Source organism: Taudactylus pleione, unplaced genomic scaffold (assembly GCF_031769625.1).
Source record: "Taudactylus pleione unplaced genomic scaffold, aTauple2 ptg000842l, whole genome shotgun sequence".
Classification (NCBI taxonomy): Eukaryota; Metazoa; Chordata; class Amphibia; order Anura; family Myobatrachidae; genus Taudactylus; species Taudactylus pleione.
Window position 1 is genome coordinate 2,980,439 of NW_028285244.1, and position 16,409 is coordinate 2,996,847.

Sequence of the window (16,409 nt, forward strand, 5' to 3'; positions counted from 1 at the left end):
TCAAGACACTTGGAGGGGTGCCTTGGGTTGGTGGTCCAGTACCAAATAATATGATTTTTATTTTGTGATAGGCAAAACCAGTGCTAATGAGTGCCAATCAAAAACTATGTGCAGCTCTGTCAACCACCACATAACTGAATCTAAGGGTGACATATAAGCACAATTTACTTCATTTATTTTTTTGCTGAATTTCTCAATAAGAAAGTTTCGGCCAAGGGGTGCCGTCGACAAAATGCTGATACTCAAGGGTGCTGTGATTCAAAAAAGTTTGGGAACCACTGACCTAGGCATATTTTATTATTTAAAAAAAATATATTTAAATTAATTTTTAAAACTGTTTTTAACTTTATTAAAATACTAAAAAAAATGACAAACCATTTCGGATCCAATAGGTCATTTCTCAAGCTGTGCACGTTGACTTTTTAAGCCTGAAATATATGTAGTCACTTACACTGAATAAAAAATATTTAAAGTGTACATGCAAATGCCTATGTAAGAATAGTATTTCAGTTTTCTAAAAGGTTATCTTTTGTTAGCCCTTTTTGTATGCATCTGTGCATATTTAAATTTCACACTTAGAAAGGTCACAAATTAGTCAGCATTCTATAGATAAATGTGGTGTCAGCTTACAGAAGACTAATCCTGTAATTATAAAATACAGCAATTTATTCCCCATTGTGAAAATACCCTTTCTGCTAGGAATAAAAACCCTTTACTGTCAGAGCGGCTCACTGGAAGGATGTAGTGTAAGTGTGTGCTCACTCCCTCCCCTTACGGTAAGAAGTCTGGTCTGAAATGTATGAACTGTCATGTTCCTCTTACACAAACATGATCATCCAGCAATTATGTCAGTTCTAGAGTGAACTTTCTTTGGTCCTCAACGAGCCCTGTACAAGCAAAACAAACGGAAATGGTAAAATACCAGCAGAAGGAAAATAAAAATGTATTTTCTTAAATAAAAAAAAAATGTTTCCCATAATAAACTCTTATATTTGTGCCGACACAAGCAATATATTTAGAATATAATGGATAGGAAAACTGCATTAGAAACTGATCAAATATAAGTAGCAGTAAGTGAGATGGAAGATATAATGGTCTCCATTCTATGACTGACACAGCTGATCACTGCATTGATCCCATTCCAGGCAAGACAACTTTTATATCTGTGCGAATGATCCCACAGAGCTGGTAATGTGCTTCCGTATGTAGGGGGATCAAGGCATACTTTTATTTTAAGTACATGAAAAACATTACTAGTGTGACAGGTCTCAGGAAGCCGGTCATGCGGACACCATAAAGAAAAAAAACACTGGTGGGTTTACTGTTTATACACTAGAGCTATATTTTTGAATACTATGCCTGTGGCTTTGGCTCTATGTAAATTTTATGCTACTTTGCCATTTACTATCCAAACAGGACATCCTGGCACCTAGGCTGCACCACTATTGGGGGGGGTTGACTTACACAGTTAGCGATGCTGTAAAAATATAGCCATAAAGCTCATTCTTCTAAAAATTCTCGGAGGCGATTGCCAGTTTACCATTGCTGGCTTACCCCATAAATGTAAACGGATACATTTTCCTGCATTATTCCTCCCAATTAATTTATCTCGCAGTTATAGTTTGCGATGCAATATAATTAGTAAATATGCCTATACCACCTCCCCGTACAATGATGAACCTCTTGTAGGCTGTTGGTGACCTCTCTGCCCGCCAGTCACAACACATGTCCCTTTGTCATATGTGCACTCCTGAGTATGATTCGTTGCTTTAGACCTAATTCACCTCTAATGCAATTTTAAGATGGTCCCATTTGTCGGTAATCAATCAGGAAACCAGCTGACGTAAGCCCAACAGCCGGCTTCCCGATTGCTTTATTCCGGGGACGCCTGTCATTTTTCCGACGCCGGGAGACCCGGCGCCTGGCATCCCGATCGAAGGGGCAGCCGCGGGGGGGGAGGGTTAGGTTTAGGGCACCCGGGGGGACGACTTAGGGTTAGGCACCCCCCGGGAGGGTTAGGCTAGGGGAAGGGGGGGGTTAGGGCTAGGCACCCCCGCGGGGGAGGTTAGGGTTGGGCACCCCCCTGGGGACTTAGGTTTAGGCAGTTGGGAAGGGGGGATTAGGGTTAGGCACAGGGGGGGAAGGTTAGGGTTAGGCACCCCTAAGGAGGGTTAGGTTGGTTTGTACTTACCTATGGACGATCGGGATTTCCAGCGCTGTCGGGCTGCCGCTGCCGGGATCTCTGCATCTGTAGGACTGATGCTGCCGGGAATCGAACTACCGGCCATGCGTCAGCCGGTATTTCATACCGATTCCCATTTGTCTATTCTGTATTATACACAGTACCACCTCCATTCTGTTAAATAATGAGATTGCCTATCTCCTAACTTTCCCCTTCATGTTTATTGAAGTTGTATCCTTAGTTAAAATCTGGACCCAGTAGTTTTTCCTAAGGTTCCATATTTATGACTTTAGGCCAGTCCACCCATTATATACCAATGTACATCCGGTTCATATGTTTAATTATTATTAATGTTGTTTAGACAAAATTGGAAAGGTTACATATAAATAAAGCAAATCTGCACTTGCTAACTTGAGCAAAGGTGAAATTATCTAGTTATCTCGCTGATACTTAAAATGACTGTAAAACATGCATTCATTTGCATGATGTATGTATGCACGTGCACTTGTGGACAACCAATAACTATCACAGGCCATTACATTTTCTTTAAGCACTTGCTAGCTGAACGCTAAATTGTTGGGTTATAATGAAACTGACCCATATTACATGCAAAGGCAGCCAGTGGCAAAAAAAAATCCTTATCACAACCTGGTTTGTCCTGGTGCAAATGAGTCCCCTGCTGCTCCTCTAGATGAGGCCCTTTGTGCTTCAAAGAAATTGTAATATTCCTGACACGTCAGCTAAGTTGGAAATTATACTTAGATAGGAACTTGGCAAAATAAGCAAAACTAATGTTGAAAATGTACATTCATTCAACAGGCAGAACTGTGGGGATTCCATGTCTTAGACACTGGCAGTTCTGGCAGACTTTATCCCACCGGCGCTGACTTCTACCCAATCAGCACCTGTGTTACAAAATAACAGAGCTGTTTGCTGTTCTTATCTTTTATGTTGTCATCACAGGGAAAGGAATATGTGCTGACGTAAGAACCCCAGCACTGCGGGATCACTGGCATTGAACCCCTACGTTTCTGCTATTTTGTAGGAGGAGGAAACCTCTTGTATAAAATATTTATTTGTGGGCGACATACTGTATCTTTCTAATTGGCCGTGCTTTAGTACATCAGCCCCTGCAAGTCTATGCTGGCTTCGCTGTGCCATTCTCCAGACGTTCCTTGCTAGGGAATTTACCACTGTTTTATAACTAGGATGGGTCAATGGATAGCATAAAGTCAGCCGGTAATTGTTTATAAATGCATCAATTTCACAAGCGAGAGTTTGTCAGGTGCCTTCCAGTGCCCGCGACAAGTCAATGACTATAATCCACAAGCAGCAGCGTATTTTACTGTAAATCCATGTGCTATACAAACACACATTCTTGCTGCAGATTGTGTAGTGCTGACACATCTTTTCAGTGCCACTCATATCAAATGGGGCATTGCGGTTAGCCTTACTCCTGCAAATATACAAATCACAGCACTTGGCTTTACTCTATCTGCATTACAACTTGTTTTCCTTTTAAAATGGAATAGTGCTGGTATTAGAATGAGACCCTTTTTGACAACTTTGTTGATTCATGGACTTAATTCATTGAGTTAAACTATATAAAAATGGCACCAATCTGGCAAACAGAAAAGGAATTTACAGCCAATGTTCCGTGCGGGTGTCATTGGAGCTGATCATGCATTGTCCTAGGTCAGTTCTTACATCTACCCCAAATTATCATTTACCCCAGCAGGCTGTCTCCTGCCTTCTGTAGTTTTGCAGACATTTTTGCATGCGAAATTAAGTTGTTATTGCCGCATTATAAAACGCACCTTTTTTTTTTTTGTACACAAGGTCTGACGATTTTCCTTTATTAATTTGTCTCAATGTAAACGGAAGTAAATTATGTTTACTTTTCTTTAAGCAGTGTTTAAACATGTCACGCTGAAATGTCTCCTGTACTGTATAAGCTTCAATAGAGTGATTAATCCAGTTAGTGCCTGTGAGGCTTTGCAATGGGTTTTCAAGGTATTCTGACACAACAATGAATTAAAAGGCTGTTTCCCACCCCTTCACATTATACACTGATGCAATTTAATTGCATCAATGACTAGTTTGTGCTGAAATATGTCAGCAGGACAACACCTGTATATTCTGCTTGCACGTCTATAATTCCATCCTTTGAATTTTCTTTTGAAGGGGGGAATAAAATAATAATATTCACCTTGCAAAAAGGACGTTATCATACAAAGAGAGGGGAGAACAGCCTCTTTGGCATCGGTCCTAGCTGCGTTATCACTGCCATCTAGTAACCCTGGCAGACGTGTGTGTTTCCATCGCCCCATGAGGTTGAGAGGCAGGCTACTCTCCACTTGAGCCAAAATACTTTGATCCTTCTCGGTAATATTAGAGGAATACTAAATATGACAAAGTACATTTCATTTATTTTCCACTCTGTGTAAACTGTGAATATTTTAAGTGAATTATAAAAAAAAAAATAAAGTGAGGAGAAATGTGAAGATTTAGTGCAGACATTGTATTGATAATAAATAAATGTTACTCCTTTTAATTGAGTTTAGAGCATAAAACAGATGCTGGCGTTTAGCAAAAGAAAGAAATGAAAAGTTCACGTCCAGTGCAGCACAAACATATGAGCGTGTTGTGCACAGGCCGAGTCTTAACGAAGACGCTATGAAGAATGCGAGACTCGTCTGCCCCGCAATTATTTGTGTAAATGTGACATGGAACGTAAACTGCAATGTCACTAATAAAAATGAGCCCAAATGTCTGCAATGTGCTTGTAATGTGACCCTGGTTATTGAGATAGAGCTCTGATGTCTAACCTGCAACTTTTCTTTCCCACAGGACTGATTTCCTACACCGAGTACTTGTTTATGCTGACAATTCTGACAAGTAGGTTTCCCCTTCGTGCATCTTTATCTGGAATATACTATTTTACACATCTGCTCTCCCTCTTTCTCCCCCTCTCTCTGTCTCTAGCGCTCTCTATATCTAAATATATATATATATATAGTATATAAATTCAGAAAACTGTCTAGTAGTGAATGCACTATGCTATAAGAGAGAGAGGGGTCTATTTACTAAGCAATGTTAGGAGAAGTGAAAAGTGATAAGGTGCCAGCCAATCAGCTCCCAACTGTCATCTCACAGGCTGTGTTTGAAAAATGACAGTTGGGAGCTGATTGGCTGGCACCTTATCACTTTTCACTCTGTCTCCTAACACTGCTTAGTAAATAGACCCCCAAGAGAGAATGCCCAATGTCTGCTTTCAATATGCCCTTATATTCTGGTCCCGGGACAGCATTGTGCATCTGTGCAATGTCAGAGCAGCAATGGTACTCTGGAATTTGAGCGATGAAGATGAGCATTTGTTCCAGCGTGAAGAACGCAGTACATAAATGACGTTGTTATAGTTTCTTCAAGTTATTCACTGGGCAATTTGCATATGAATTAAAGCTGACCTTTCATATTCCAGTGCTGCCCTCTTTATTGGTGTATACAGAGAATTGCATTGATCATGAATATTGCTTAATTTGTGTAATTGTTCATGAGCAATTAAAATGGCCTTTCCCTTTTTTTCTGCTGTCTTCAAACCGCAGTCTTTTTGCTGTGCTTTGTTTTCCTCACTGCTCCCTACTACTCCCTACTAATGGTCCTTTTACTCCATACTAGTTGTCGCTGTCTTTTGGTTTGGGGAAGGGAATAGTGAAGAAGTGGACAGAGTGCCGGAATATGAACACTTGAAAACTTGCTGTTATTTATATGTAAATCACCCAGTGATTAGGGGGGGGGGCTCCACCCATATTTGACGACTCTCAAGTTACAATTGTGCAGTGGTCTGTAAAGCTTATAAATTTTGCCCAATATACTATGAATTATGAATATAACATCCATGATCCAGAAAAGCAACAGTCAATTGTGAATATGCAATCAGCCAATCTGAATTGCTAGTGCTGGCAATTGTGATTATCATCATTGCACTTACCATAGATCTCTGAGGCGTACTATATCTGTTTACAGTTATACAAACTAGGGATGTGCAGGCTCGGATAGGTTCGAGTTTGCACGTGGAGTTCGGATTTTTCCCTCCAAAAAAACGGAACTCAGAACGAGGCAAAACGTCATCTTACATGGACGAACATCATCATTCCTGGACAAAAGACCAGGAATGATGATGTTCGTCCATGTAAGATGACGTTTTGCCTCGTTCTGAGTTCCGTTTTTTTGGAGGGAAAAATCCGAACTCCACGTGCAAACTCGAACCTATCCGAGCCTGCACATCCCTAATACAAACACACCTATACTGTACTAGGCTACATTACAACGCACCTCCCATGGTCTCTCCCCTCCTCTGGCCCACCTCTCCCCTCCGCTGGCCCACCCGCCTCTCCCCTCCGCTGGCCCGCCCGCCTCTCCCCTCCGCTGGCCCGCCCGCCTCTCCCCTCCGCTGGCCCGCCCGCCTCTCCCCTCCGCTGGCCCGCCCGCCTCTCCCCTCCGCTGGCCCGCCCGCCTCTCCCCTCCGCTGGCCCGCCCGCCTCTCCCCTCCGCTGGCCCGCCCGCCTCTCCCCTTCGCTGGCCCGCCCGCCTCTCCCCTCCGCTGGCCCGCCCGCCTCTCCCCTCCGCTGGCCCGCCCGCCTCTCCCCTCCGCTGGCCCGCCCGCCTCTCCCCTCCGCTGGCCCGCCCGCCTCTCCCCTCCGCTGGCCCGCCCGCCTCTCCCCTCCGCTGGCCCGCCCGCCTCTCCCCTCCGCTGGCCCGCCCGCCTCTCCCCTCCGCTGGCCCGCCCGCCTCTCCCCTCTGCTGGCTCGCCTCTCCCCTCTGCCGGCTCGCCTCTCCCCTCTGCTGGCTCGCCTCTCCCCGCCGCTGGCCCACCTCTCCAGGCACAAGTGCCAGATTCGCTCCAGTCTGCATAGTTGCATATGAAATGGTCAGCGCAGAACCCATAAAGAGTCGACAGAAAGGTGTAGCAGACACTAGAGCGGTAATCCACAGTAGAGAAGCACTTGCACAGATATCACCTGCAGGGGAAAGTTGTCAGAAGGAAACCGTTCTCTAAGAATACAGGTCATCTGTTGGCAAGTGTGTAACTGCCTAAGTGCTCATCAGGTTAATGTCTGAAGAATGCAAACCAACTCTTACACAAGCCGGAAAATTTTTGGAATAAGTGCTGTGGACGGGTAAAAAAAACAAATAATACTTTTTATCAACAACCACACAAGATTTTTAGAAAATAGCAAATTCTCTTCACAGATGGTAAATATGTTGGGGGTCTATTATGCTTTGGCGATGCATGGCTGCTAGTGACACAGGAAATTACTGTACAGATAGAAGGCACTAAATGTGGTATATACATTACTAGCTGTACCCGGAATTGCCCGGGTTTAAATCTTCAAGTTATTAAGTTTTATTATGTGATGTCGTCCAACTCCATCCAGTTGAAGGCCCAGAACAGGCTTCCTGGGTCAAAGTTCTACCCGGCACACTCTGCTGTGAGGTACGACCAGGACCCCAACCACTCCATTACGCATCCCAGACCAAATTACACCCTTCTGTAAAGTTTTCATCCAAATTCATCCAGTGGAAGGCTCAGAACAGGCTCAATTGGGTCAAAGTTCTGTCCGACGCACTCCGCCGTGATGTCCGAACCGGGACCCCAACCACTCCATTATGCATCCCAGACCATCTGCCACCTCTCTGTGAAGGTTTCATCCAAATCCATCCAATGGAAGACTCAGAACAGGCTCCCGGTCAAAGTTCTGCCCAGCGTCCCCGGATCAAAGTTCTGCCCAGCGTACACCAACGCCAGGTCCGTCCGGGACCTCACCCCCCTAGTATGTCTTCTGGGGTCTAATGTTTCTACTCTGTGAAGTTTTCGTCGAAATTATGTGATGTCGTCAAAATCCATCCGGTGGAAGGCTCAGAACAGACAGACAAAAATAGAGCAATGAATTTTCTGTATAACATAGAAGAAGCTAATGTCACAGGGCCATGGTGTCACTGAGGCAGAACAGAGGTTGAGTACAATACACATTGAAGTTGTGCAATCATTATATTAGTGATGGCTGGTGCTATAAAAGGGAGGCGATGGAAGGGGTTGTGTATTTCGCCATCACAACCATCTAAAACATCCCATGAGCCACTGAAAGGTACAAACTATAAAGGTTTTGGTATGGTTGTCACAGACCCCAGACCCTGGAATATTATAGGCGATATGTGATGAGATCTGGTAAAATGGCGAATATTTCTGAGCTGTGGATAGAAACGCTCTCCCTCTAGGTGGTTATAATAAACATATAGCTGTGAATTATACCAATAGAGAGATTACTAAGCAGTGAGTGACAGCCTGTCCAAACCTTTGCACGTGCCACAGTTACATGCCTATTCATTCATTATCTGTTAAATTGAGCAAACATTTAGTGCACATTAAAATATCGAATAATATTTGTACCCTGCGGAGGTTCCATCTTCTTTTCGCCTAGAGAGAGTCAGAGAATACAGTACAAACACTATGACAAGGGGTGCTTCAACTTTAGCATGTAATCCCAGCTATTTACAACCATGTTCAATCCAGTATAAAGGAATTTACTGGTGTACAAAATTCTGCAAAACTAACATTGCACATGGGAGGTAAATTGTGTCAAAGATGACAAGTCCGGGGAAAACACTGTAAGGAAGATCGCCATGTAGTACATACAGGGTAGTTGTTTAAAGGTGGGCAGGGGAGTATCAGCCAGGAATGTCAGGATATTGCGGGGAGAAGCAAACACTCCCAAGACCGTACCTAGTCTTATTTACTCATGCAAATTGCATCACTCCTGACATTTATGCACCATAGACATTATAAATCACACTTGACTGCAAATTTGTAAACCTGCTTTTCGTCTGACTTGTTTATCTTCTCGCTCACTGCATGTTACTTTGCAGACATTGTAGCGTAGACCTCACCTGCCATAGGGATAGTTTCCTCAGCCGTCAGAGTACTTAGAATTACTTGCTCCACCTCTAGCTGTAGAACCCATAATAAATATTGTAGTACTGCTGATGGAGAGCTGACGTCCAATAACTATTCAAAAAGAAAAGAAAAATGAATGAATGAAAAGATAAACTCATAACTGGTAACATTACGGCAGCTAACTGTAGTGACTTTTATATTCGACTTTTAACACGTGTGTAACAGACACTTGACAAACACATAGGTTTGCATGATGTTTGCATGCACATGTGTCTTTAATTGTTCTGAGTTTTCTTTACCTATCTCTCAATGCTGAGTAATGCACATTTTTGAATTGAGTGCTATCGCCCCCTATTGGTCGAACAGTTTGTTAACATTTACCTGCAATTACAACACAGACCATAGACTGTGACTGTCACAAGTGTTCCTATAAGATGCTATGGAATGGCATGGCTGATTGAAATGAATGAGAGAATGCTCCATGAAGTAAATGAACAAATATTTGCAAGCACCTGGAGGAAACCAACACAAGCACAGGGAGAACATACAGACTCCACACCAATGGGCTATGGCCGGGAATTGAACTTATGAACTCAGTGCTGTGAGGCAGCAATGCTAGCTACAGCGCCATCCGTGCTGCCCCATTCATTGTATTGGCAATGCATTTCACCTCAGACATAATCCAAATGAATGGGAATAAACTGCATAATGCTCAGCAGCATATTATCTCCCAAACTAGCCTGATTATAAAATAAATCAATGTTTAATAGATTGGAAAGTCTGTGGAAATAATTAGACTTGTACATGGGGATTTTAGGCAATTTTATATTCTAAAGAACAATCATCCATTGATAGCTCACCCTTCAAGTGTATACATATGTCACATATTACATTTATTTTAAATTGAACTGAGGGAATAATGTGTGCCAATGTTATAGCAGTCTGATACAAATGCTGGGCAATCCAAAAGAGTGCCATGGCTGTGTAAACCCAGTTTATGGGAGAAGTCTTCACTTTCTGTATGGTGGTGGTAATCTGGTCTCTGTTTCATCAATAGAAGGATGTGGGTGCCATTTGTATCACATTTTATTCCATATAGTAAATTACATATTTATGAATAGCCATTACATTTGTTGGCGATCATCATATGGAGGGATGTAGTTATTAACTCGGCTGTCGGGATGCTTGGGCCAGAATCTCGACACCAATCGGAATCGTTGCGCCGGCATCTTGACCGCCGATGGGATGCAGTCAGGAAGCCGACGGTCGCAATGCCGACCACCGGCTTCCTGACTGTCAAATCCTGGCAAGGAACTAATGACAGACATCAATATCCCGTCGCCTGTCATTAGACCTATGCCGGGAGCCCGACACCCGGCATACCGATCGAAGGTAAGCCGGGCGTGGACAGCCGCAGGGGGGGGGGTGGGTTAGATTAGGGGCTCCCGGAGGGGACTGAGGGTTAGGCTAGGGGAAGGGATTAGGGATAGGATTTCCCCCCCCCGGGAGACTTAGGCATAGGCTGCGGGGAAGGGAGGGTTAGGTTTAGGCACTTAGGGGAGGGGTTAAGTTTAGGGACTTTGGTGGGAGGTTAGGGTTAGGCACCCCTAAAGGAGGTTTAGGGGGTAGAATAGGGTTAATTGTACTTACTTTTTTAGCTTCGGGATCTTCACCCCTGCCGGGCTTCCGCTGTCGGGATTTCAACCGTGTGGCCAGCGGTAAATTATACTGATTCCCCGCCGACATCTCAACAGTAAGTATTGGGGTTAGGGGGAGGGTTATAATATAGGCACTCGGGGGGGGGGGGGGGTTAGGTTCAGGCTGCGTGGAGGGAGGGATAGGGGAATGAAAGCATACTTATCTCCTTCTGTCGGGATTGTGACCCTGTCAAGATGCCTGTGTCGAGATCCTGACCGCCGGGATCCCGAACGCCGGCATCTCGTACCCAACCACTTATGGATATCATAGTTTTATAGTTATCATAAAACATATATATAATTCTATAGGAAGGCCAGTAGGGAGGTATTTACTAACTGTGGGCCTGATTCAGCAAGGATCGCAATTACAAAGCTGCACGCAGACTATAGATATATGATGTATGCACACAGGCTATAGATATATGATGTATGCACGCAGGCTATAGATATATGATGTATGCACGCAGGCTGCTTTGCAATTGTGATCCTTGCAATAATGCAAATGCAGCAGGAGGTGTATGACACCCCCTGCTGTATTTGCGATCCCAGCACTGCGATGGAAGTCGCACGCTGAGAATACCATTGCGACCATCGATGGTCAATGGTGGACGGCGCCGGGCGGCCGGCCAGCTGAGTAGGCCTCAGCTTACTCAGGCTGGTCAGCTTGCGAGCCCAGAAGACTGCGTACGTCCATGCAAGTCCCTGGCTGGCCACTCCTGGAAAACGGGGCTCCCCATTTCCGGGAATTCTGATCGACCCTGTATCCACGCTGCCCCTTAAATGCCTCTGCCTGTCAATCAGGCAGAGGCATTCAAGAGCTTGCGTGCGTCTTAGCAGGACCTATTCTGCGTGTACTATCACCGTGCCTGCAGTGTATAAGTAAGTACCTGTGTGCAACATTTCTACGGTGTATTATCACCTGTGCCTGTACTGTATAAGTACCTGTGTATGCAACATTTCTACAGTGCATTAGTACCTGTGTATGCAACATTTCTACAGTATACTATCACCTGTGCCTGCGCCTGTAGTGTATTAGTGCCTGTGTATGCAACATTTCTACAGTGTACTATCACCTGTGCCTGCAGTGTATTAGTGCCTGTGTATGCAGTGTTTCTACAGTGTATTCTCTCCTGTGCCTGCAGTGTGTTTTATTAGTGCTTGTGTATGCAGTGTTTCATTAGTGCTTGTGTATGCAGTGTGTTTTATTAGTGCCTGTGTATGCAGTGTGTTTCATTAGTGCCTGTGTATGCAGTGTGTTTTATTAGTGCTTGTGTATGCAGTGTGTTTTATTAGTGCCTGTGTATGCAGTGTGTTTTATTAGTACCTGTGTATGCAGTGTGTTTTATTAGTGCTTGTGTATGCAGTGTGTTTTATTAGTGCCTGTGTATGCAGTGTTTCATTAGTGCTTGTGTATGCAGTGTGTTTTATTAGTGCCTGTGTATGCAGTGTGTTTTATTAGTGCCTGTGTATGCAGTGTGTTTTATTAGTGCCTGTGTATGCAGTGTGTTTTATTAGTGCTTGTGTATGCAGTGTTTCATTAGTGCTTGTGTATGCAGTGTGTTTTATTAGTGCCTGTGTATGCAGTGTGTTTTATTAGTGCCTGTGTATGCAGTGTGTTTTATTAGTGCTTGTGTATGCAGTCTGTTTTATTAGTGCCTGTGTATGCATTGTTTCATTAGTGCTTGTGTGTGCAGTGTGTTTCATTAGTGCTTGTGTATGCAGTGTGTTTTATTAGTGCCTGTGTATGCAGTTATTCATTAGTGCTTGTGTATGCAGTGTGTTTTATTAGTGCCTGTGTATTCAGTGTGTTTTATTAGTGCCTGTGTATGCAGTGTGTTTTATTAGTGCCTGTGTATGCAGTGTGTTTTATTAGTGCCTGTGTATGCAGTGTGTTTTATTAGTGCCTGTGTATGCAGTGTGTTTTATTAGTGCCTGTGTATGCAGTGTGTTTTATTAGTGCCTGTGTATGCAGTGTGTTTTATTAGTGCCTGTGTATGCAGTGTTTCATTAGTGCTTGTGTATGCAGTGTGTTTTATTAGTGCCTGTGTATGCAGTGTGTTTTATTAGTGCCTGTGTATGCAGTGTGTTTTATTAGTGCTTGTGTATGCAGTGTGTTTTATTAGTGCCTGTGTATGCAGTGTGTTTTATTAGTGCCTGTGTATGCAGTGTTTCATTAGTGCTTGTGTATGCAGTGTGTTTTATTAGTGCTTGTGTATGCACTTGTACATGTACAGGGTCTCTACTGTGCATTAATGATTGTGCTTACATCTTTTATGTAGTGTATTAGCCATTGTGAATTCAAAGTTTCTGTTATTAGTTCAGTAATGATCGTGGGATTGGAAAACAAAAACAGACAAAAATGACAATGTTACAGTGACTGTGTGTGATCCCTTTTCGCCGGGTACAGTCTCATTCAGCACCAAAATGCCTTCCGCTCCCCGTGACTCGTCTCCACTTGCCTTTCAAAATACAGTGAGCGAGCGCACCATTGTCCCTTGCCCAGGTCCTGCCAACTGTAGTCTGTTGGTTTATTACACTGTCTTCTTCCAATCATATGTCAACTCAGCCAATGTACCATTGATATGTCAGTTTCTCTTTCTCTGTATGACGCTGTGGAAACTGAGGTGCCTTAAAAATAAAGGGCAATAATAATTAAGACGACATTCACCATGATGTTAGATATTTAATACCATTATTTTTTTTAAAAAACCTTGTAAGAGGAAATACAACACACTAGGGGGCTCATGTAATAGCGTGCGATCTGCAGCCGGCTGTTGCGAGTCTTCCCGTATTTTTGCAACTTTACAACAGTTCCCACAGCGGCTGCAGATCGCACACTATTACATAAGCCCCCCCATATGTACTTCATAGTTTATATTGGCCAGTCATTATGCATTGAATTTTAGATTCAACTCCATGGTCAACTGGTTTCTCGGTAGCTGAAGGCTGGGAGGATAGTGAAATAATGTCTGCAGAATAAAACAAGGGATATTTTGCCGCTGTCTCCAAATAAACTGAAAACCTCATTCACACAGCACAGGATATTGCTAAGTGCTACCGCAAACTCCAATTCAGGCCGATGGCCTCCTCTTCTGAGAGACATTGTACTTGCCTCTATTCATGCCTTTGTCACCGATTACAAAACCCTTGTTAGAAACAAACATCTTCTGTCTGTGCTTGGGAATTATATTTCATACCGATCCACTTCACTTAGCTCAGGAGGCATCAGAATACAACCAATATCTAAGAAATCTTAGAACAACATTCCATCAAGAAAAAAAAAAAAAAATCATTTTCCAGAGAGAATGAATGTTCTTTACGTTTGACGTTCCAACAGTTTTTAATTTCTGGCTCTCACTTAAGGTTCATTTTACGGGGAGATCACTCCTCTTCTAAAGATACCTAGACTAACATGGAGTGTCTGAGGACAAAGGCTCCAAATCAACCCTTCACACCAGATAATTTCAGGTGGTATGTGACAATGGTGTTTTTTCTATTGAACTGTTATGTTCAACCCAGAGTATTATAAAGGTGGCATTCTCTGGAATAATAGGGGAATCGGCACCTTTAGGGAAAAAAAATTTGATTTCAACGTTACCTAAGAACTGCAGAAATGTGAGATTTTGTAAATAAAACGTTCTTAGAGTTAGAAATGTTAGTTCTGGCACTGACTATAATGACAGGTTTATTAATATAATAATATATTTTGGTCTGTAATGGCAGTGAATGTGCTACATGTACAGCATAAACGTGGATGTAGGTCTTTGTGATAGTTTGCATTCTTAATTTCTTAGCAGTCTACTGTTAATCAGTAAAAGGAAGGTCTATATAGTTATACTCCAGTACACTACTGTATAATCCCGTATAACTGAGTTATGCAAATTCACCAATTCATACCCTTTATCTATTCACAAATTAAGTGTCCTTGAATACATTACACTGTCCACAACAAACGTATAAACTGAACTCCTATTCCTTTTCACTCGTTTGTTCTGAGTTGTGTAAAAATGATGACTGCAGACACGATTCAAAAGTTAATGGCTGAAGTCTTCGCTGGGGTTTGACAACATGATGCAATGTGCTGTCACCCATAGCAACCAATCCACACTTTCATTTTCTAGTACACTTTAGATTCTAAAGTGGTTCTCAATTTCAGTCCTCAAGTACCCCCAGCATGTCATGTTTTTGGGATTCCTGTGGAAACAGGGGAGATAATTACATGGTTAAAGAAATACAGAAAACATTATCTTTTGGGTGTACTTGAGGACTGGAGTGAAGACCCAGAAAAGTAAAGCCAACATCTGATTGGTTGCACATTGCACCATGTTATTAAATAAACCTAATTTATGTGATTAAAGGCTGGTGTGAGCTATTGACTTGGTGTTTAAAGGGAGATGTGAGCTGCAAATGTTAAGGCTAAATAGTATGAACTGTAATTTGGCTGCAGGCTTTATGATTAACGGCTATTGTGCACCTTAAGCTTTGTGCTAGCAGTAGTGTTTGCTTTGGTCATGTATGATTGGTGATTTGAAGAACCACATGTGTTGGCTAGGGTTTGTTGTCTGAGTGATGTAGCCTGTGCATTGTTGTGAGTGAAAGGTTGTGCAGACTAAGTGGTGAATAAAGAATGGTGTAGGTTAGAGGTTCCCAAACGCGGTCCTCAAGGCACCCCAACAGTTCAGGTTTTAGAGAGATCCATGGTTGAGCACAGGTGGTTAAATCAAATTGACTGAGGTACTAATTAAGTCATCTGTGCTCAACCATGGATATCCTTAAAACCTAAATTGTTGGGGAGCTTGAGGAGCGTGTTTGGGAACCTCTGGTCTAGGTACTCTGAGTGAAATTTGGTGCAGGCTAAGATGTGAATAAAGAATGCTATAGGTACTGTGAGTGGACTGTGGTGTAAGCTTGTAGACTTGGTGGGTGAAGAGCATACATGGAAGCCAACCTGAAGAAGGGTCATTTGCGAAGTTTATCGGGAAACAACTGGAGCAAATGTTGAAGCCATTGTCTATAGTACCTTATTTACACATACGGTATGTGACCTTTGTTTTAAGTAATTCAGGTAACATTACTTTTTATATTTTAGCTTTGTTTCTTTAATACCTTGATATGTATTTATTATATACAGTTTTTATTAGTGCGCATGTCATTGTGAGCAAAAATGACCATATATTTCACAAATACTGTATATGGCATGACCATTTAGCAAAGGAGCACACAGAAAGTGACAAGTGACGCTCAGTTAATTATGGCCAGTACACACCAGACCATATGTCGTCCGATCCGGCAACATCGTCTAGTGTGTACACAATGTAGGCCCCTCTTGTCCTGCCTAGACGCTGGCCTTGCATCTTTATTTCTATCATTATGACAAATATAGCAGAGTTCATGGGAAAAAAAAAATATATATATATGTAGTCAAATTGCTTACTTATTACTGCATGTTTATTTCTTAATAGGCTATAGCTATTGTTTTATTTCTATTTCAGAGCCGCAGGTTGGATTCCAAATTGCATTTCAGATGCTGGATACTGATGGGAATGAGCAGGTCGAGAAGAGAGAGTTTTTTAAG

At 42.8% G+C, this 16,409-nt stretch overlaps 1 protein-coding gene across 1 annotated transcript in view; it reads left to right on the forward strand.

The window, feature by feature from the left end:
• Nucleotides 1–16,409, forward strand: part of MICU2 (mitochondrial calcium uptake 2) — a 311,942-nt gene that overhangs the window by 233,507 nt on the left and 62,026 nt on the right. Inside the window, exons 5-6 of the mRNA XM_088458594.1 lie at nucleotides 5,033–5,080; nucleotides 16,327–16,409. Of these exons, the coding sequence (XP_088314720.1) occupies nucleotides 5,033–5,080; nucleotides 16,327–16,409 (131 nt within the window). The remainder of the gene's footprint in view (nucleotides 1–5,032; nucleotides 5,081–16,326) is intronic.